Here is a 23,966-nt window from a genome sequence, read left to right as displayed (position 1 = left end):
CCTGCAAGCAGTGAGATAATAGTAACTGATAAGGTATTTGGCATAAATAATACTCAAAATTAGGTTGTACTCCTTATATTTAAAGATTACACGTTGGAGCGACGGCTTGGCCGTGCGCGCTCGTGTCCCTTTGAACGCACATAAGGTTTCGTGTGCGAGCGTGGAGCACCTGGTGCAGGGCCAAAGTGACGGACTGCTTCACGTGCATTGCGGCGACCTTGAACCAGCACGGTCTTACGGCCAGTGGGAGCGCGAAGTGCCAATTGGTCGAACGTTAGGATTTCTCCTGCAATTATAATATTAATAATTTTATAAACATAAAAGTTTGTTACTCTATCACAAAAAAATGTAAATGGATATAATAAAGTTCATTACACAAATAGATCCTTTCCTTGGTTAACACATAGCATACTTATACCTTATTAACAATATAATACTACTGTCTGCAAAGAATTAGAGGCTATGTATTTAACTATAAAACTACATATCTTTTTTTTCTATATAAGTGGTTCAAATTTGAAAATGGTAAAATAATACAAGTTTTCTGATATACTTTCACACTGTAAAGACAAAACTGACCCCATCAAGAATTTTAGCATATGCTTAATATTTGGAATAGAAGGACATAAGCTACTTTTTATCATTGTTAATTATAGTCATGGTGACAAGAGAGACTGAAGAGACTAGTGATTTATGAAAAAAAATTAACTTATGATGTTGTATTAAGATGTGATTACTATAACAGTTTTCCTAATAAACAAGTATTTACTTATTATTCCACACATCTGATTTTCAGTAGTTCTGTATTAAATAATAACATTGACTATTAAAAACCAAACTGATTTATCAGAGTACTGTATTTCAGTTTAAATGAACCACAGCAAATGAAATAATTTATATAAATATTATCTAACCATTGTGATAGTCTTTCATTGCATGATTCGGGATAAGCTTAGTGTTTTGTTTATATTAAGCATATTTAGTAAATAATGTAGAAAATTTTTTGAAATAACAATTAAAAAAAAGGACAAATGGCATTCACATTAATTATAGTCTGTTTTAATCCTGGAGATAAATTTGACTGTTTGAAAGAAAAAAAAATGTTTATTTGTAGCTTAATACTGTAAAAAGATATATGTATGAAAATGACAAAAATATATTTTTGTGATGTATAATAACAACAGCAATGGAGACACTAGTATATGTATGTAAATGTTGAAAATCTGCTGCGGAAATATAATGTAAAGCTTTAAAAATAATATGTTAAATTAAAAATTTCCAAGTAAACTGAATTGGTATCGCAGGTACAGCAACATTTCACCATTGATGGAAACATTATTTATAAATTTGACATTTACACCTGATTTTAATTTAGTCTATTATGGTAGTATTTAAAAAATTATTAAAATTAAAAAAATGTATCATATAATTTATTTAAAAAATTATATTATTTATTATATACTCATAATTTTGGCATGACTAGACTATAGTTATCCTACTCTGACTATTAATTAAATCAACAAACCTCCAGCAGCCAAGATGCGAGCGCGTGCTTTCTCAGTAACGTGGAGTGCGGCCACTGTCAGTTTGGGGACCGTGTAAAGCCTCACATCGTTGGTAACAGTTCCAACAACAACGGCGATCAGACCTTCACGGGTAGGCCTCTTCATGTGACGGGCCAGTCTCGATAGTGAGATTGGAGGCCGGTTGATGCGGCTCATGAACAGACGCCGCAAAATGATCTGGTTAAACTTGGCATTTGTACGCCTAGCCAAGTATCTGTATAGCTGTCAACAAATATAGGTTAAGTTGAATACAATGTATACTTAAAGTTATGTAAGTTATACAGTGAAAGTTCAATTAATTGATCAAAAGAGGTAAGAGGTGTATTAAGGGTTTTGACTTACTTTTACTAACAATCTCAAGTAAACATCCTGAGACTTGACTTCGGTGCGCCTAACTTTCCTGTCGTGTTTATGGTTGATGTCGATACCCTGAAATATAGAGAGCGACACATACTGAATACACTGCTTTACATAAATAATATTATAATAATTCACAACTTATTACGTGCACTTAGATTTTTAAAGATTTGTTTATATTTTTCTGCATTAGAAACTCACCATCTTGACAATCGGAAGAAAAAGAAACTATAGAGAAAAACAAACTTTGACAATTGTGAAATATGTTGCCACTACAAAATTTTCTGTTATCCAACCAAAGACAATAAAAATGTTGAACGCAGTTTAATGCTCTACGTAACTGGTAAGCGATAGTAATATACATCAAATTTAAATTTGAATCTTATCTCCAAACATTAAAATTAAAAAAAACATTTTTAATTAGTTTACAGTAAAACAAACGATTTCTCTCATGAGACTATAATATAAGGGAGTCTGTCCCCTTCGCACAGTTTGCCAGTTACATAATTATAAGAAACAAATTTTGTATGTAATGTAATCTCAGTGTTTGCCATTTTATTGTAGTATTTTTATACGATTAATTTAGTAGTTACTTTAATTTATTATTATTTAACAATTAAATATGAAGTAATCAAAAAGAATAGTGTCTCGTCCCCAGTAGTAACAATCAAAAAACTAAAATTGTATTTTATGGTTTACGTTTACTTTATTTCATTCACAGATAAGATATGATTAAAAAAATCAATTTAGAGACACTATCAATATTAAGCAATATCTAACACTTACTTAATATTTAAATAGGAAGTCTATATCTATCTATTTACAGGATTTGTAACTTTGAACCAAAATAGCAATGTCGTACTGAGCTCTCAGCAAGGTGAGCACGAGCTCGACTTCATGTCCGTGGAGCTCTTCATGAATAGACGACGGTTGCCACTTAACATCAGATAGAACATCTATGGCTCGTCAGTCCCTAATGAACTTAGAAAAAATTAAAAACTTATTAACCCTTAGCCAGTCTGCATGTTATTTTTAATTAATGTTAATGGAATAATGTACTCGCCTAACGGTAATCGCTTTTTAAAATCCATAAATTATATTACGCTATGTAATATAATTTATGGATTTTAAAAAGCGAACCGCAAGAAACCGTACAAATAAAAAGCAGTAGAACATTATTTTAAAAAATGTTAGTGGAATAATTATTTCCCATCAATGCGTATTCATCAGGACCACCAGGCCTAGGTGTCGGTAGACTAGCAGTTTAGCACACCACCTTAGTTTCAATGGTTGCGGCTTCGATTCCTCGCATTGTAAAAACATTTGTTTTCATGCGTTTCATTGTTTGTATTGGTGTATATTATGTGTACTTATTATGTTAATAATAATTAATGGCACTCACATAGTGTGCCATTACAAATTTATAAAAATCATAAAACAAACTAAGAACACTGTGACAAAATCTGTCATCGCGACAGATAAAAGTTTCGACCGCCGTTTTTTCTAAAGGGATGGAATTTAATACGAAACATCGAAAATTATGCAAAACTAAAAATTCAATTCGTACTCCCGCTTCCACAAAATCACGTTTGACCAAAAAGCGAATTGTAACGCGAAAAAGGAAATGTGTTTGCCTCCCTGAAAATTATTCGGTAGTTGAATTCCCATCTATATGGAATGAATTACGGCAGAATGGCCAGTTGTGTGACGGGACGATTGTTTGTAGGGACATGAAATCAATACGAGTACACAGAGCCATACTCTCAGCTGTTAGTCCTTATTTCAAAGCGATATTTATAAATTCGTTGAAGAAAGGTCAACCGGAAGAAACTGAGATATCTGTAGATGTCCCAAGTTACTATATGAGTTTAATACTTGATTATGCCTATACAGGTACATGCACAGTTACAGCAGGGAATGTAGAATATTTATTGCCGTATGCAGATCAATTTGATATTTTAGGCGTTATACAATCGTGTTGTCAATTTCTGTTGCAAGAACTAAGACCTCACAACTGTCTAGGTATATTCAAATTTGCCAAGTACTATTTCTGTGGCGAGTTAGAGAAAAAGGGAAAATTGTATATAAGACAGAATTTTAACCGAATACTTAAGGAATGTAATGAGTTTCAGTCGCTTTCTTATGGCGAGCTTGAAGATATTCTGCGTGACGACGAATTAAACGTACGTAATGAGGAAATTGTATTTCAAGCTGTAAAAACGTGGGTAGAACACGATATTGAAAATAGAAGAAAATATGTTCCTTCGCTATTGTCTTGTGTGCGATTTGGTCATATAAGTTACAAGTATTTTAAATCAAAAATATTACAGTGGCAGCCTGTGGTCGACGATGATGTAAGTATTATAAAATTCATAGATTGTACCTGTTTATTTTTTTCGGAATTTACATTGTTTCTAGAGGTGCTTGCTTTTTAATAACAGAAATGTCAAGAAGCGCTATACCCAGCTGTAGTATTCCTTACGGTATTGGATTCAAGACCTGGTACAGAGGCAGACCTTAACGACCCGTTAGCTCGCCCTCGAATTCCTTATGAAATACTTTTCGCGGTCGGTGGTTGGAGCGCTGGCAGTCCGACTAGTTTCGTTGAAACCTATGATACAAGGTACTACATCTTTGGTGCATTAACACTGGTAATAATTCCAAAATATGGAATTTAGATAAGCATAGTGATGAATATCTAATTAAATAACGTCTGTATACATATAAGTTCTGTTGTTGTGCAGTAGGTCTTGAAATATGTCTTTAATTTCTCTTTAAAATAAAATAATAATTGTTATAATCATTTTTGTTTATAGAGCAGATCGTTGGTTTCTCTCAATCCACATGGATCTCACGCCTCGTGCGTATCATGGGTTGTGCACTTTGAACAACTTGATATACATGATCGGCGGCTTTGACGGTAGTGATCATTTCAATACAGTGCGATGCTATGACCCAGTGGCAAATACCTGGCATGAAAGAGCATGCATGTACCAAGCGAGGTGTTATGTCAGTGTAGTTGCACACGGTTAGTTCTCAATGACCATTTTATCTCCGTAATATCGTTCGGACGTACATCATAATGTTGTGAATATTAATGATGTTAATTGATAGACCCTTTAGAAACAAAATGAAGGGTGTTTTGTATCCTGTGTAAATAGGGTACTTATATTATGGCGTACACCGAAAATAGCATTAACGAAATTAGTAACAATACGCATTTGGTAGTCATAATGGCGACCAAAGTGGTAGCGGATCGGAATAAATTAAGTACCTACCTGAAACATCCAGTAAAATTATAATTATACTGTCCTAACTACACTACGGCTACACCCGCATGGTACGTTACATATGTAAATGATAGTAAAATGAATGAGGAGACTGAAATTTAGGGGTGCTTGTAGGTTGTCTTTTGGATATGTAATATACAACTCGCTACGGATTGCTACAGCAACAGGTGATACAGTTTCAGTTTCTGTTGCCAATTCTGTATGTAATCTGTTGTGATTTTCATTTATATCTAAATTGCTTATCTTTGTTTGTAATATCTATCTATCGAAATCGAAATATCCATCTATCTATTTATGTTTAGGTTATTTAGAAGCTTTTACATAATACATGAACAGTGACATAATTTACCTCCATGACTTTGATGCAGATGGTTTAATTTACGCATTGGGCGGGTACAATGGCCGTACTCGTATGTCTTCAGTAGAGCGATACTACCCCGACAAGAATCAATGGGAGATGACCACAGCTATGAATAAACAAAGATCCGACGCCTCCGCAGCTTCTCTCTGTGGAAAGGTACGTATATTAGCCGTTGAGCTCCATTCAATCCAGGTTTGAAGTCAGTTTTTTTAGTTTTTGCGATAATGGCAAATAACGTCAATGCGTTCAGATGGTGTAATTTTAGGCTACAATACCAAAAAGTCATCACCGAAATTTTGCTAAAGTTAGATAACTTTAATATAAGAGAATAATTCATAGTATATACCTTTAGCACAGCCATCTTATCTGTTATATCTTAATATAATATTATAAACACGAAAGTTCGTAAATATGGATGTTTGTTACTCTTTCACGCAAAAACTACTGAACGGATTTTGATGAAACTTAACAGTAACACCAGAACAACATATAATCTGTTATATATTTTAAATTTTAGATCTATATAGTCGGTGGTTTCAACGGACAAGAAGTGTTGAGTTCCGCAGAAGTCTTCGATTCTGACACGAAACAATGGAGCTTCATCAGGTCAATGATTAGCCCTCGCTCGGGAGTAAGCCTCATTGCATACAGAGACTGTTTGTATGCACTTGGCGGGTTCAACGGATACAGTCGTTTGAATACTGGTTTGTACGATAATAATAAGTTTATCTTTAAAATTAACAACAAGGCCAACCAACATAAAAATTTCCCCGAATAATGTATTTTGACATTTAAAATAAACACAGATATCACCTTGACATTGGCTAAGGGAGACTATATATAACATGAGAACGACGAGAGAAAGTATGACGACTTAAAAAAAATTAAGATCGCATGAAAACTTAAAGAACTGACTCGCGCAACTTCGTCTACCTTATAATTTCCCCCGTTTTTAATAAATCGAATAAAAAATCATTTATTCATGTTTGAGCCACGTATAATTCCGCATTAAATGACATTCATAAGAACGTCAAGTTCCTAGTCACCTAATTAATCACCTATCAAGATTTACCTTTTTTTTATTTTGGTATGGGTGATGTCTCTGATGGAATCTATGTACATAAGTTAACGTCAAATGGATTGTAAGATTATTTAATACCAGCAGACCCGGGCAACTTCGTTTGCGTTTCATTTGCCCACCTTTTGCAATATTTTCCATTGCAGCTCCGCTTCCTCAATTCGAACCAGTAGTTCATGAGATTAGCGCGTTCAAAAAAACAAACAAAGTCTTTAGTTTTATAATATTAGTATAGATTCTAGTAACTTAAGTAATCGGTTTGTGACAAATCTTTAGGAGAGAGATTCAACCCGCAACGCGGTGGTGACTGGCAGGAGATTACAGAGATGTTCAGCGCCCGAAGTAATTTTGCAACAGTTTTGCTGGACGATATGATCTTCGTTATTGGTGGATTTAATGGTATTATTTTACTACATAATTATTAATAATTATTTATTTACATATTATATATGGAGGTTGAGGTTGGTTGTGATTCTGAAAGATAAAACAATGTGTGTATTTTGATGACAGACTCAACGGTGATGTAATCACCGATAAAAAACCAAATTAATACGGAAGTCGACGCTTCAGGAGCGCCTCCTGCCATATATACCCAGTGAAATGTGGGAGAGTCGAAGTAGAATTAACAATGCCTCTGACTATCTCATCTGAGATTATCGTTTAGGGCTTCGTGGATTTTTTTTATTAAGTGATATAAATAAAATTTCTAAAATAAAAGTAGTTAATGTTACTCCTTTTAACATTAGCTGTTATCTGTGAGTGCAAATTCCGTCTAAATCGGTCTACCCTTTTGCGATAAACAAAACATAGACAACGACACAGAAGAAAATTTGTTAAGTTAATTTTTTTAAAGTATGTACCGTATGTACTTAGTGAAAAGCTGTTAATTTGAAATTACAAATTGACATTAAAATATTTATTTATGTTAGTTGCCTATAAAGTCTAAAACACATGTTCCTATGTAGGTTCGACTACAATTCCTCATGTGGAATGTTACGACGGCGACACCCTGGAGTGGTATGATGCAGCACCAATGAACTTGAACCGATCAGCTCTCAGCGCCTGCGTTCTTGCTGGACTACCTAATGCACGCTCATTTTCCTACCTAGCCAAAGCTGTCCCTGCAGCTGGCGCCGACCAAGCTCATCATTCCTAAATACCAAAACCAATAATATCAGAAAAATACCCAATACCAATAAATACAACGAACTCATTGAATCCTTCGCTACAATTATTAACGTTCTTCGTTATGTCTATGAATACTTTTGGATTGCTTTTATTATCTATCTAAATTTATTATCTGAATAGTATATTGATTGTTAGTGATATCTCACTGTGATATTTTGATTGTACATAAAGTTTGTGTATATATTTTATACCTATCGTAAATCATGGCTAATAGCATTATTTTAATGTACAGACATTAATTTGTACTTTGTTTTTATTTAGAGATACATAATACAGGGGCTATAGGCTCCAATGATATTTTTATTATTTTAGCGAGGGATTTTTAGAAAATTTCCAAGTTCTTTTTAATTGTGTAATTTGTGATAAATTTTATTTTATTTATATGTGTATAGTTCGCGGCCTTATCAAATCAGAGTGGTCGCGTTTTGGATGAGTGTAAAATACTGCGGTAGCCGGAACCATCGCTGTATTGTTGTATCTGTGATATTTTCATGAGTTGCATGATGTATAAAATTAAAAAAAATGTAAAATGATTTTTTTATTTTGAAAATTTACTGTACCTGATTGAAATATTGATAAATTCACAAATAAAGAAAAATCAGTCTAAAATTATTTTCATTCAGTTATCCTTTAGAAACCAAGTTCATGTGAATATAAATGTAGTAACGTATAGTAACGCAGCAGCCTTTGAGGCAGTAGTGGCATCACGAACTTTGATTTTCTGCATTGATATTTATGTACCTATATATAGGCGACGGTTAATGCATTTATCCCAACATTATAAGAGGGTCAGCTTATTTGCAATTAAAATGAAAAAATAAAAACCGAAAGAATGCGAATTGTACGAAATTATGCGAAAGAGATCTGTACAGTGATTACGTGCTTTAAATAAAACGTATATTTTTAATGATTTAATTACAAATGTATCGTTTCAGAATTTACTCTATAGATACTTGTATCTACTTGTGGTATACGACGGTATTACCTTACCAAAGTTCATGGTCTAGGTCAACGGAAAGTACTATCCTATAAATGATTCCAATGAGAGTATTAAAATATACATTTTTGCGACAGCAATGGCTTTATCTTTTTCTAACGTTAACTTAGGAAGTTGTAGACATAAGTACATATCCATAAGTATTTCCCCTAAACTGGTGAAAAAACCGCTTTAGGGGTAGACTTTTAAATTCGTCTCGACGCGACTTACGGACAGAGAAAGTGATCTTATAAGAGTTACGTTTATTTTCCTTTTGAGACATAGAACCCTAGAAAGATATCTACATTTTAATAATCATGGTGATATCACATCGCGAACTTGTCAGGTGGACTTACAACAAAGTTTATATTATATATATAGGATTTATACATTTACAATGCCCGTTTAAAACAATTAAACCACAGATAATATAATATTACATAATTAAACCAATTATAAAATAATAATACATCTTTTTAAATTGACCGTTTCGGAGATTGCCTTCCACATACATACATACGGATATTACAATATTCGATCCACTATGTACTGACTGTTAGAAAACAAATAGCTAGACAACTGAAATCGGATTTTGGCGAAGGTGAATCAACGTAGGTGTACGATACGAGGATAGCGAGAGTGGCGTGCGTATGTTTACTATCGAGGGGAGCAATTGGGGAGGAAACGGGAGACCGCCCCTACCCCCTCCCCCTGAGAGTGGTGTTCCCGTCGCGATCGAACCGCAAGGAAACCGGGGCCAGAGTGCACAGTGAACTACAGTGAAGCTACCGCATTCGAGGCGCGGTGTATTCTCATAAAATAAAGTACAGCGATGGAGTTAAAAGGCAAGGTTGCTTTGATCACTGGTGCCTCTGCCGGCATCGGTCTAGCATACAGCGAGGAACTGTTGAAACAAGGAGCTAAGGTAAGTTAAAATATGTTTAAGGATTTATAATACACGCTGCGCATATTACTTTAATACTTAAATCTTTAGGTTCAAGGTAAAGGTAACTATTGAATTAAAATGTGTTGGAGTCACGCCAAAATATCCAGGTGTTGTAGCCACATGGTGCATTATAAGGAAATTGTTATCCAATTTTCCGCAACTGTCCGTCATTTGTATTGATTTTTGCCGGCACGCCGGTCATTGGTGAGATTGTTTTCCTTTTAACTTTCTTTGTTGTCATGTACATTATACTTGTACGTTTATGTATACACTACTTGTATTTATTCTATTGTAAATTATTATTACATAGATAAATATTACTACATAATAACATGCGTCTGTATGTTATATAGTTATTGGTTATACCATGTGAAAGTGGAAGGATGCAGGTCTCGGGGGAGGCCTAGACTATCCACTCGTAATAAATTAAATCATATACTGTCTGCAGGATAAATCGATTCTTAGGATCCGATATATGCCTATTCATGAGAAGATTCATAAAAATGAATGAGGCAATAATTATGTAGTACTCTTTGCATATCCCGCAAGGTGCTCGGTGTCACGATATTGTACTTGTTATTCCTAAGTATCGTTTAGAAAAAGTCAATGGGTATTTTATGGGATGAGGTATAAAATTTTACAATAACATACCAAATACTGGAAAGCTTTAAATAAATTTAAAACATCTGTTAATTACTTCTCTGCAATAGTTATTGCACGCAATTTTTATTTAATGTTAGACATAAACACCTATAATGATAATAAATGGCCTTTTTCAAAAAAAGAAATATTATTGAGTTTGCCAGTTCTTAATTATTATTTAGATTAACCATTATATAGATTCCATATACTGAACTGGATGGTAGAAAAAATGTATATCCTACATCAATAAATTATTTTTTATTTGATTTATACTTTTGATATGTTACTTCTACTGAGCCAATTAATGACCGAATGCTCTTTATATCCATTCCATTTTATCTAAATCTGCATTTCATTATGTGTCACACCTGACTAAAAATAACTTGAACTAAGTTTTCCAAGTATTTCTGAACTACATGTGTGGAGGACGGAGAATATCTGTTATAAATAGCATCGAAGTTTCATGATTCCAGCGTATTGTATCTACTTAGATTTGTAGGTTTAAACCTGATGCCTGATCAAGCCAGGTATTGGTAATGGATCACCTGCTGGCTCACGGGTTATGCGGCGCGTCGGGGGGCACCAGTGGAGGGAGGATAATAAAATGAGCTTGATGTCAGGTCACTTAGCCCATCTTGAGAAATGGAAATTTACCACGATAGTTTCCAGAGGGAATCCATGTGGAGGTCAACCTGGCCATATAATGTACCAAAAAGCTAAAATTGGAGTTGTACGTCCACATTACTAACAATCCCCGTCCGACGTCGAATTTTTATTTTCAATTCTGAGCGGTATCATGACTCAGAGGGATTTATATATTGTAGTTTGCACTTTTATGAACATTTTGCAGATTTCGCTGTGCGATATTGATTCTGAAGTCGGAGAACAGGTCGCGGATGAACTTGGCGCCAAGTATGGTCGGAAAAATGTGTTATTCTGTCAGTGCGATGTCACAGACTACCCGCAATATGAAGGTGAGTAAAACTATAATCAGAGGTATAACTACGAACAGTAATTAAACCGAGGATTTAAGTTTACTTACATTCGAAAACAAGCTACAAGTCAGTTTATGCCGAAAAGTATGGCATAGGATAAACGTATGTATAATGGATAGCATAGATTATTTTCGGTGATGGAATTATGAATTCACGACTAGATAAAGTGTACTCACCCTAGATACCTACACTAAACAATACACAATGTACCTTACGTTTACGAGCATTATAGATCGTAATATTTTGCAAATAGAGTAAAAATTCTTCTTGGTCTGTAAGGGGCGCTATTTATGATAAGGATGTCTACAACACAGACTTTGCACAAAGTCGCCATCAAACTACATCTGTCTCAAAAGTAATACGGGCGTATATTCTATGGCGCAGCATAATGCAGTTCACCCAATTGCGCTATTGCCCGTACAATCTTGTATGTATATATAATAGTATTGTTGTACTACAGTTATGAACTGAATTATTTTTAATATTGTAGAAGCCTTCGAAATGACAATGAAAGTCTTCAGTCGACTGGACATCGTGATCAACAATGCTGGCGTCATGAATGACAGATTTTGGGAATTGGAAGTGGATGTAAATTTGGTAAGTCGTACCGTACCTTGATATTATGGAAACTAGGCAAATACATAGCTAATATAGTTACATATAATAAAGTATTCGATTAGAGACATGACATCATAGGATAGTACAAATGGACATATTTTTTATAGTTATAGGTATATGGTTTTCTAGTATAGGCGAAAGTAAAATACATATATCTATTGATAAAATTATAACAGTCTCTCAATAGGTACACATATAATTAAAATTATTAGTAAACATTAAACATTAAAGTACATTTTTTGCATTATCTTTGTCACATTATTGTGCTTACTGGAACGAAAACGTCAGTTTCATTAAAACATCCTATAATTAGTTTTCTAATAATACTTTAACCCGAATGACACGAATCTATGCGTTCGTCTTGTTATAAATAAAAAAAAAATACAAATCAAAGAAACGTTTTTAGTAGTAGACAGGCAGAGTGAGTTCATTGCTCCAAAATAATCCCAGGGAATTTTAAATCCAGACTACTCACTAGATGAGTCAATGATTGAGTTAGTTATACTTTTTAGAACCAAAATGGTAAACAGTCTTACGGTATGCCGGATAGTAAGTCTACAGAGACTTGTATCTCTATCACATATTTCAGTAGCGGCAAAGCAGTTTTTTTGTAAGTTGTATTTGATTAGAGGCTGAGATTTAGCAATTCAATTACAAGCAGAACATCCGCTTACCGTAGTCTTCAGTAACGACAACGCGTGAGGGGTATTTTTTTAAATACTATATAATGGAAACATGCACCCGCCTGCGCTAACGGCATACATTAGCATCATCGGTGCAATTAGCCCATCGCATCGAGGTAAATTTACCAGAAATTTACCCCGATGGTTTACAGAAGACCGCGTGGAGCTCAACCTGATCTGAATGGTACATTGCTAGCATAGGATCATTAGTCCACATTACTAACAAGCTCACTCCTCCTGTTAGGGGTATTAGGCCTAGTACCTACGGGCATCACATGATGACTGTGTATGTATATTGACAACGGTAGGCAGTTACCACCAGGTAGACTATCAGCTCGTTTGGCTAAATTGATTTTTTTTAAATTTAGAACGGAGTGATCCGAGGAACTCTCCTCGCATACCGGTACATGGGTAAGGACCGCGGCGGACAGGGCGGTACCATTGTAAACACGGCCTCTACTGCGTTCGCCAGACCCCAAGTCTCCACACCAATATATACCGCTACCAACTACGCTATTGTTGGACTCACCAGAGCTTATGGGGTAAGTTCGTAAATGGGGTACACCCGTATGCGCTAACGGTTTACGCTGACAGGACACCAGTGGAGGACGCTAGGATAAGCATGGGCTATGTCCCAAGCTAAGCAGAGCTTGTATTATAGGCACTAGACAACTAATATGAAATGCGTATATATTATGCATAGAAACACCCAGACCGATATAAACAATCATATCCATGAATACTAATATTTGCACCGCGCGAGGAATCGCTCCCAGGACCATCGAAATTAAAGCGGTGTGTTAAACCATTGGACCATCGGGGCTGTCATTTTACTCCAGTATTCTCTTCTGAAAGGCCAATACTCTACATGCTTATATAGAAACTCTAATTAAAATTAATGCAAAAATTAATATATAGTACACATATGTATTGTTCGTTATACTTAGTAGTAGTTCATGCTATCATCTGGAGAAAACACTTTCGTTTGAAATTTCCCAGGATCAATACCACGTGAATTTGACTGGTGTGCGGAGTTTGGTGATTTGTCCAGGCCTAACAGACACCGGCCTGGTCAAAGAGATACGTAAACAACTCATGTCGTCGGAGTATGAAGCAGCTTGGCAAAGAGACAACGCGAATAGTAAGGCCCAAAAGTAAGACTATTGAATTATACACTTCTAAAGACTATTCCAATTTTTATGTTCAACACTTACTATTTCGTTCATTTTATAATTCTGGAAATTAAATCAATACTTGTTAATTAATATGAATGTAATTCGCCGTTGATTTTTATTGTATTAATTTACTAATAAAGGCTAGGTGTAACAGAATAGCAGAGAGGGTGGACTCACTGCCCCCTCTGTATTATAGACCGTTTTGTCTCGATTATTATTTGTTACAAGAATAATTTGCTATTGTTTACTGTTACTAAGTAAATATCCCTTATTTGATTAATCCTGAAATTATCTGACCCTATTTAAATAAATATTATTTATGACACCCAGGCTCATTGTGGTCACATTTCGAAATTACCCTACGACAATTATAGTATATTATTTTGAATGACATTATAAACACGGATTTTTAAGTATGGATTGATGGATGTTTCTTACTCTTTCACGCAAAAATTACTGAATGGATTTTAATGAAAGTTTACATTAAAATAGCTTATTCTAATAACACAAGCTAGAAATTGCGGGCACAGCTAGTATCGACTAGAAATTTCGATGTTCATAATAATTGGGTATATGTGATACTTGTATTGCCAATGACAAGTACAACGTTCACATTTTTTTTACAGCGCTGAGCATGTTGGCCGATCGCTGATAGATATTCTAGCGAAGGCACAGAGCGGCTCTGTATGGGTCGTGGAGAATGGGCAGCAGGCCAGGGAGTGGCGCGGCTAGAGTCAAATTTTGCATATATCATTGGACTGGCTGATTACACTATTACCTGCTAATTTGACTACAATTTTTGACAACGAAGTCAAAAAGAAGTGGATCTTGACCTTTATGGTATCACGAATAGTGTATTTAGCTGTACAAATCATCTACATAATCTCATAATTAGCGTTCCAAGTCATTCTTATGAATAATGTGCCGAAATACCTCCGGGAATGACAATGGTGGATGAATAATTACAGTTATAACCAAGATTTTATTTTAAAGAACCTCCATTAGTGACATAGATGACAATATTTTATATAGAACTAGACCAACAACAATATGCTTATGAATCTTATAGATAATACTCACAATATACGTATTATACGGTGCACTAAACCAGTGCTCCTAGATGGAAAGACAATTTTTGTGGATGTCTATATTTATTTATAAAAATAAATAAAACTCCTTTAAGATTATTAATACTACAGTTAAGACATTACTCTCATGAATATTTTTATTGACAGATAAGATTAGAAAACATTTCAATAGTTCGATATAATGGATTTTGAAACGAAAGTACACTTTGTACTGACGGGACAGGAGGAATTGGTTTGGTATATCCTATGAAATATTATATTCAATAGAGCCAAGGTGAAAGAGGTTGTGTAAATATTTTGTTCCAGTAGGAATAGACTTGTGTAAGCAGTATTTATATTTTATAAAAATATTCTACATAATGTAAATTAATTAATTATAGATACGTAAGTCATGTATTGTGTACTTTCCTAAATATTGTATTGAATAAACTTGGTAAACTTCTTGTATACAAATTATTTATGGATTAAGCTCGTACGTATTTTAATGCTTTTAAAGGTAAGTTACGAATGTGAAACATTTTGTTTGAAATTAACTGGTATTTGTTATATCATTGTATGGTTTTACTTTGATATTTTATTTATACGTTTTGTAGCGAGTTTGTTATTTATTATCGACTGATATAACTATTGCTATTTTATTGTACAATACCATTTGCAATAAAAGATAATAAAAAAGGGGTCTATTATTTTAAAATAATATCACTATTTGGAAGATTTGTTGTAAAGGTATATTTCCATAATAATACAATCACCAGGTACAGTTTTTTGAGTAAGATTTTTACAAATATATCCTATTTCTGTCAACATTTTGTTTCAAATTTCCACATCAAAAGGACTTACCAAACACTTGTAAGAATATACATATTTTACGACAAATTGTTCCATTTTTATGAATGAAATTAAACTAAGTCCTTTTTTCAGAACATTTACAATTTATACATACTATATTTGTGTGATAAAACAATTGAGTTGCTCGATAAATTCTGGCAATGATCAAAATGGCGATGCCCACTGATTAACCCCCATTCGTATGTGCTCCTATAAACTTTCCATTAAAACTATACACTAAACGAAGAGATTTTTGTTTAACTAAAGGTAGCACTGAGCGGCACATACAGTGGCATCGTCATCAGACCGGACCAGCAGTCCTACTATCACATTTTATTTATCTACAACTAACAATATAATGACAGTCAATAAAACAGAGTCACACCCATTTTTTAATCTATGGCTAATTGCCGTACAATAAGCGGTCATTAGCCCACTTGACAAAAGACGGAGTCCATCTGGCCAGCAGAATATAAATCGGAGACCTACATACAATACAATAAATTTTCAATGCGTTATAGGAACACGCTTTATTTAGTAGGACTGCCGCAAAACGTAGTCATTGCTAAACATGGAAATGCAATGACTCTTTGGAAATAATAAAACGTACGCACATATTAATTTAACTCTCATTACAGTTTAAATAGGCACAAACGCGGATAACAGGTGAGAAGCTTTATGAAAATATAATTCATTGAAAATATTTCAAATTACACTATGCAAATTCCTTAGTACATAGTCTTAGCCTCGAATTGTTTTACTCGAGACAACTTTTACATAGCTCTATCTCACCAGTTTAGGAGAGGGATGTTTTCCATCCGTAATCACATAATGTAGCCGTTCACATTTACCTTTTACAATCACATTCCATGACATACAAGTCAATTTAACTGATTAACTGCCCAACATTGAGTAGGCATCACTCACATCTCCTATACTTACACTAACAGTGAGCTCATCCCGGACGAACGCAACGCTTTGTCGCATGCTTACGGGAATTTCCTTCTTACACCTTCCATAATATTGGATACAACACTATCACACCAAAACAATGTCCATCTACTTGAATCCTTACCACGATATTCCTTCCCGCAAAATACAACATTACATTTCTGATTGCATTACAATTATGAACAATTTTATAACATACACCAACAAACACTTCTCCGTTACTTTCAATCTGTGATTAGTCCTTGCGATAATAAGTTAATATTCGGTATATTCTCTGTAGTGGGGACATCCTCTTCTACTTGGCTGTAAAGAAAAAAACATTGTAGATTAGTTTGTATTAAGAGGGCGGAAAGAATGCGAAATTACGGAAAGTCGTGAGTTCGAATCTGGCTAACACAAAAAAGTGTGTGATGGAAATAACGATAATAAATTAAATTAATCCGAGAGACGGCTTGTAATTTTTTATTAAATACTAGCTGACCCGGCAAAATTTGATTTGCTGGTACTAATAACGCTATTAAAAAATAAGATCATTAAGCCTTGGGTGATTATTTCCTTTTATTTTTTAATAATGTGGAATAAAAATATTAAAATAAAAAATTGGCTAAATAATTAAAAAAAATATTATTGAGTGGACTACCCTCATCTATTAGTAGTATGAATATAGTTTAAAGTCTGTTCTCAGATTTCCAGTCCGGGCGGCGGGGTGCGACTGTCGGCGATTGACGTTAGCTACTACCTGCAGTGGAGGCGGAGTGGGACTGTCGGCGGCCACTGACCTGCCGTGGAGGCGGAGTGCGACTGTCGGCGGCTACTGACCTGCCGTGGAGGCGGAGTGCGACTGTCGGCGGCTACTGACCTGCCGTGGAGGCGGAGTGCGACTGTCAGCGGCTACTGACCTGCCGTGGAGGCGGAGTGCGACTGTCGGCGGCTACTGACCTGCCGTGGAGGCGGAGTGCGACTGTCGGCGGCTACTGACCTGCCGTGGAGGCGGAGTGCGACTGTCAGCGGCTACTGACCTGCCGTGGAGGCGGAGTGCGACTGTCGGCGGCTACTGACCTGCCGTGGAGGCGGAGTGCGACTGTCAGCGGCTACTGACCTGCCGTGGAGGCGGAGTGCGACTGTCGGCGGCTACTGACCTGCCGTGGAGGCGGAGTGTGCGGAGGGCGGCGCGGGCGCGGCGCTGGCGGAGGGCGCGCTGTTCCTGGGCTGGCGGCTGCCGTTGGCGTTCACGTTGGGGTTGGAGGGGTTGGGGCGACCGCGGCCGCCACCACGCATCGGCCTCCAGCTGGGGAAGTACGACATACTACTCTACAGTGTGGTTGCTGTTCTCATTCCAACTATTTGTAAAATGTATTTATATCGGTTGTATACATATAAGTGTCGGTACGGTCAGTTACGCTTACGGCAAAAGGGATAAGAATGAAATGTGATCGGTTCCTGCTAGGGTTCAATTAAGTGGCGGTGGGTGTACGTTACGGTGGTATGGTAGTGGTGATGGAGATGGATAGAAGTGGCTGATCACAGGATGAGAAAGAAGTCTGGTCAGTTGATGGAATGGTTTATTGTAGCGGTGGTTGATGTAAGTTGGGGTGTGTAATGGAGGTGGATGACGTTAGCATAAGAAAGTAGTCTGGTCAATTGTGGTCGATGGTTTATTGTAGTGACGGTGGGTGTAGATCACGGGGGTGAGTGATGACGACAGAATAGGTTAGGTAGTTTAATGGTATGGTTCATTGTACTGGTGGTGGGTGTCGATTTCGGTGGTGATGTTATGGTTTGTTGTAGTGGCAGTGGTGGAGACTCACGGCTGGTGGTGCGGGTTGTGGTGCGGCTGGTGTCGCCAGCCCGGCCGTCCACGCCACGCACCGCGCCGCGCCATCGCAACGCCGAACGTCTCTGCGTTCAGCTTACGCTCCGTTCTCCAGTCTGTTCGCTGGCTGCGACCCTTCGACCTGACGTTAATGACAATATACATTAACACTTTTTTATTACCTATGGAACCTCAATATGTTCTTAAAATGCTGAAAAGTCAGTGAAATTTATAAATATTAAAATATCATTAAGAAAAATGGTTTTCAAGTTGTCCTATACATGTTATGGTAAAATTCAGTAAAATTGTGAATGTTTTGTTGTGATTATCAAGTATGGTGACAGTGAACTCACTGTTAAAGATTTAACCCAACCATTTTATTTTGAAATTACTATTCTGAATTTTGGAGTCTTCTAGGGATTCATATCATTTGCAATTTTGCTCTTAAAGATTAGATGGCTTTTTGCATAATATACCTTTCAACAGCCTCGCAGGAGATGCTGTCGAAAAAGCTCTTCTTCCTATCGTATCCAGCGAAACCATCATCTTCAAGCTCCGCCTCGCCAGCGCCAGTCTCATTTCCAGAATCATCCTTCTTATCCACCTCAGCACCCTATGAAACATACGATAAAATTGTATTAGATATACAATATAATTATATATTTATTAGGTACTTTTAGTTGATTGGTCCCAACAAAATAGAATTTGAAGTTAAATAAAACAAACAATACAAAATAATTGTTTAAAATAACTTGTTTGGCAAATCAATTGTATTTTGACTTTTTTGTGCCCATTATACCCCTATCTTTATAGTACTGTAAATTCTCCATCGAAATTTAATTCAATTTATGAAATAATTTGATCCCACATTTATTTTGTCACCATTCAATTAGACTTTCTAAGATAACGGGACATCGACTATCCTATGTAAAATGTCTGTAATAGTTTTGAACTAGAAACTTCACCTCTGTCTTTACTTCCCCATCAGAAATCTTAGTCTTCGCAAGTTGGCTGCGCAGCTCCTCAAACTCAGTATTTGCTTGTTCAAAGTCGTAGTCATTATCAAATTTAAGAGTGTTCTTGTTCCGCTGTACGAACCCGCGCCCACGACCGCGCGGCCGTCCTCTCCAACCGCCTCGTGCATACCCTTGACCTATTAAAATAATAAAATACATATTTATAATATTACAAATGGAAAGTGTCTCTGTTTTACATTTTCATGATTAAACAGTTGAATTGATCTTAATATATCTTGAATAATATTATGACAGCCTGAGCCGAGGTTTGAAACCTTAGCGGTGCCCTCGGGCAAAAGTCGAATCTGTCAGGCGGGAGTTGGCTTTCAGCCGCTTCATAAGACCAACTTTGTGGTTTACTACCCTGATTTATGCCCACGAGGTTTTTGGCTACACAAAAAAAAGCTGTTCATTTATATTTCTGACTTACTCTGTGATGAATCGTAATAATACGGCCGTAGTTTCGCCCTTTACGTAGGATTGAAAATAAACTACTCGTAATGGAAATTGATGTCAACTGTCGCATTCACCACAACATAGACATTAGACAATGTCTTTGCCTACCCTAGAATTACAGTTAAGACGGTATAGTTGTATGTTAAGTGAACTCACCAGGCTGGTGATGGTGATGACCTTGGCCTTGTTGGAGTTGAGCATTCTGGTGCTGGGGCTGCTGATGCTGCTGGGGTCCGGGGGCCGTGTTGGCACCGCCACTCGGATACCGCTGTCGGTTACGCGAATTTGTCCTATTGCGGTTGGGTTGTTGCTTCTGACCGCCTGCTCCAGAGCTACTGCCACGACGGCTGTCCCGCTGTTGGCCCGAGCCTCCCGCAACGGACCCCACCTGCTAGAACAAGTCACAAATGTTAGCACTTTTGTCATTTTTAAATATCTAATTCATATCTATATAGCTTAATTAATAATAGTACTTCAATAAATATTATTATTCTATAATAATAATTCCTTAGTACATATCTAGCATACTGTAAGAGTTTTTGCTATTCAGTCATATAAAAAAATGTGAATTGTTTATTATAAAACAGTAGTATAATGTATAACAAATTTGCAAGACATTATTTATTTATTTTCATAACTATTATTACAGCTTTAGGCCCAATACAATAGTGTATATAATACTTTACTATAAAACCTGTTCGATAATATAACATATATAGTTAAAAAATAGCACAGTAGGAAAAAAAAATTATAATGTAAAAACTTGACGTTCATAAGCAGCTAAAATGTCCTACATGAATAAATGATTTTTGAATTTGAATTTGAATATGTCATCATGAATTCACGTTAATATCCCACAGGTCAGAAAAGGAACATCTTGAGAGGATACTGGCCAGATTGTTTAAACTTAATCAATCAATTTCTGGAACTATACCAGTAAATTGAAGAATAAGATGATATACAAATATAAATACTATACCTGAGTTCCTTGATCTGCAGTAGGGCTCTTTCGGTGGCCACCAACAGCAGGAGTTCCAGAGCGTGAAGCATTTTGCTGAGACCCACCAATAAGGTCAAGCATAGAACCTAACAAAACAAATATTATTAAATATCTTGACATAATCATATAATTCTTATCATATTTAATTATAATAGTGCATGAAATTATTTGTTGGTATCAAATGACTGATGGAAATGAGTGATTGCAAAGATGCAATACTACCTGTAATATACCAAGTATAAAAAAAAGTTTAATAACTTTATTCAAGAATGAAATTTCTGTAATGATAACTTCTAATTTTATTAATTTCATAATTATGTATAAACACTACATTACCATTAGATATTAAGGATAATTTCAGTGACTCAAATTATCTGATCAATATTAGAATATCTAATAGAATTAAAAGAATGAATAACATCATTAACACCTACGTAAAGAAGTAACGCATACTTCTACACTTTCACCAAAGTATAAATTTTTGGAAGAAGTGATATAGTATGATTATAAAAATTTTATTCTAAAAAGCGCCATGAATTGAAAGCATAGTCGGTGTTTATATTATATATGTGAATTTGTTTGCAATGAAATTTCTATACATAGAAATATATTGTGTGAATTTTTTGGGTAATAATTACAATAAATAATGGTTTATAAGTTCAATAAAATCTTACAAATAACTTAATGAATATAAATTCTATTTCAATTGCATAGGTATATTTTAACAAGCAATAGACCAAGGAATATGAATGTAGGTTGCGATTTTTTTATTGATAATTATAACTGTTATTTATATAAATAAATATTTTGTAATAAATAAGTTTATAGTTTGTAAATAACATAAATATGTATGTTACTATTGTGGCTTTATATCTGTAAGGAAATATAATTTTAACAAGTAATGTTTTTTAAAAAAATATTAAGTTATTATTATCATAATATAATAAAAATATATTAAAATAAAGGTTAATGTGCAAAAAAGTAAAGGTAAAATATGATACTACATATAAAAGTTATAAAAATATGTATATGATATATAAATTTATATGCATGCATCTGTTAGAATACAAATTAAAGCTGAACAACTCACAAACATACACTTGCCATTTTAAATACATATGATACTTATATTATTTTAAATATAATGAATAACATAACAATTTGGCATAAGTTTATGTCAGTGAGTAGCAAAAAACGCAACATAGCATGATGGAGAAGCCAAAGCTAAAATCAACCATAGGAAAACCTTGGTCTTTCACTTGATGGGAGTGGTGTGCCACCCCTGATCCGATTGGAGCAGTCACAGGTTGGGGCTGCAGGACTAGCTCCACCGATGTTTGTGGAGACAACTCACTGGTCTTGTTGATTGGAGCATGAACACTGCCCGGGAACCCTGCCATTGGATGGTATTGGGCGTACTGCGTCTGACCAACAACTGGATGAGCGAACTGCCCCGCAAATTGGCCTGGCGGGGCCTGGCCACCTCCAAGCGATGGTGGCACCGACATCTGCATAATGGCAGGATCATTTGGCAAGGACTGCACATTGTTGACCACACTGATGTCCTTGATGTCGGATCCACGGAAGAGGATGTAGTCATACACTTGGCTCTGGGGTGCTACAGGGTACTGTGTCTCACGATCCTCAGTACCAAAGGATCGAACTGTGTAAGAACAATAAAAAAATTAAGTTCCTTAATAATTTACTAACAATGTAGGTAGATTTATAAATACTGCCATTGTGAATATTAAAATTTCTTTCCCTCTACAGCAGATATTGTGTGAAAACATATTGTTTCATGTAACATAGACTATTCATGAGAATAAAGATATCTAAATATTAAAGGAGCTATTGGTCTAAGAATTTTAACAAAAGTCCTTTAGTCCTTATAAATCAATTTAGTGGACCAATATTATAGAATTATATGCTTTTATTACCTTTTTAATAATTTATCAACGTCATCAAGGCGTTATTTGTACTGAATACTAGTTTTATATTAGGACTCGAGGGTAGAAGCAAAACAACGTGTTTCAAGTTACGTTGGTCATAATTAACAATGAAATGCAAATAATGCGCAAATGACGAAGATTTTATTACTGCTTTTTCAAACAGTAAACAACAAATCACTTGAAATACAGGAGGGAAAGCGACTACGTAATTTATGAAACCAACTGTCGTACAGTAAGAAAACGTTAATAACCTGCTTAATGGGAAAGAACATCCAAAAATTAGTCTAATTGGAAATATATGTAGTACAATAGGAGAATTGTCTTTTAAATATAGTTGCAATTTGTCAACTTACCGCTAGCCAGAGCGATGGTACATTCTTGGGGATCGACGGTAAAAAGTCGGCCTTCATAACGGATGTCAGCTTTAGATATTAGGCTTATTTTCGAGCCTAATTCAGGCATTCGAGAACTCATAATGTCACTTTAAATAAAACCTATCGATGACAAAGATTTTTTAAGATTTCGACGACCGTGAAAATACAGCCACAGAACAAAATGACTGACGGGAAGTTGGTAACAAGCGGAGCGTTTACAAACAGCTGAGATAAGGTGGCACAGACAATTGCAATTTTTTTTATACGTTTGTGTCTATGCCCAACCTATTATTTAAATCGATATAAAACCAAGAAATTTAAAAATTAATTATCGTTATTAACTGCCTATATTACTTTGCATCAAAATACAAAATGTTAGAGGCACATTTTGTATTTTGATGCAAAGTAATATATTTTATTATTTCTCATTTTCGTGAAAAATAAACCGGTGTTGATTTAAAATATCTTAATTTTTTCAATATTCTGCATGGTTAAAAGGCTAAAGAAAATCAATAGGTATAAAATACATTCAATTCATTGTTGGCCATTATTATTATTTTAACAATTTAATTTGAAGGCTCTTTCCAGTTTATTAAAAAAACCGGAGTAAATTACTA

At 35.3% G+C, this 23,966-nt stretch overlaps 3 protein-coding genes and 1 long non-coding RNA gene across 4 annotated transcripts; 2 read left to right on the top strand and 2 right to left on the bottom strand.

The window, feature by feature from the left end:
* Positions 1-59: 59 nt before the first annotated feature.
* On the bottom strand, positions 60-23,547 carry LOC131848293 (protein LSM14 homolog B). The gene is made up of 12 exons (XM_059198099.1): positions 23,329-23,547; positions 22,273-22,689; positions 21,006-21,112; positions 20,183-20,417; positions 19,520-19,707; positions 19,031-19,167; positions 18,550-18,696; positions 17,894-18,047; positions 2,124-2,150; positions 1,908-1,994; positions 1,526-1,787; positions 60-286 (listed from the first exon to the last, which is right to left on the bottom strand). The coding sequence occupies exons 1-12, from the start codon at positions 23,447-23,449 to the stop codon at positions 87-89; spliced, it is 2,082 nt and encodes a 693-aa protein (XP_059054082.1). The 5' UTR covers positions 23,450-23,547; the 3' UTR covers positions 60-86.
* On the top strand, positions 3,401-8,434 carry LOC131848291 (kelch-like protein 10). The gene is made up of 7 exons (XM_059198096.1): positions 3,401-4,276; positions 4,364-4,545; positions 4,739-4,950; positions 5,581-5,729; positions 6,091-6,277; positions 6,928-7,050; positions 7,617-8,434. Exons 1-7 carry the CDS (start codon positions 3,434-3,436, stop codon positions 7,805-7,807), a joined length of 1,887 nt encoding a protein of 628 aa, XP_059054079.1. The 5' UTR covers positions 3,401-3,433; the 3' UTR covers positions 7,808-8,434.
* LOC131848292 (15-hydroxyprostaglandin dehydrogenase [NAD(+)]-like) lies at positions 9,556-16,267 on the top strand. The gene is made up of 6 exons (XM_059198097.1): positions 9,556-9,740; positions 11,254-11,377; positions 11,889-11,995; positions 13,068-13,241; positions 13,699-13,853; positions 14,501-16,267. The coding sequence occupies exons 1-6, from the start codon at positions 9,648-9,650 to the stop codon at positions 14,604-14,606; spliced, it is 759 nt and encodes a 252-aa protein (XP_059054080.1). The 5' UTR covers positions 9,556-9,647; the 3' UTR covers positions 14,607-16,267.
* LOC131848294 (uncharacterized) lies at positions 15,021-17,870 on the bottom strand. Its single transcript, XR_009357753.1, has 2 exons — positions 17,521-17,870; positions 15,021-17,044 (listed from the first exon to the last, which is right to left on the bottom strand). It is a non-coding gene; the product is annotated as an uncharacterized LOC131848294 (long non-coding RNA).
* Positions 23,548-23,966: the final 419 nt, after the last annotated feature.

This window comes from Achroia grisella, unplaced genomic scaffold (genome assembly GCF_030625045.1).
Source record: "Achroia grisella isolate CSIRO2021 unplaced genomic scaffold, CSIRO_AGI_Agris_v1 utg546, whole genome shotgun sequence".
Classification (NCBI taxonomy): domain Eukaryota; kingdom Metazoa; phylum Arthropoda; class Insecta; order Lepidoptera; family Pyralidae; genus Achroia; species Achroia grisella.
This window is presented reverse-complemented; position numbering and strand designations above follow the sequence as displayed.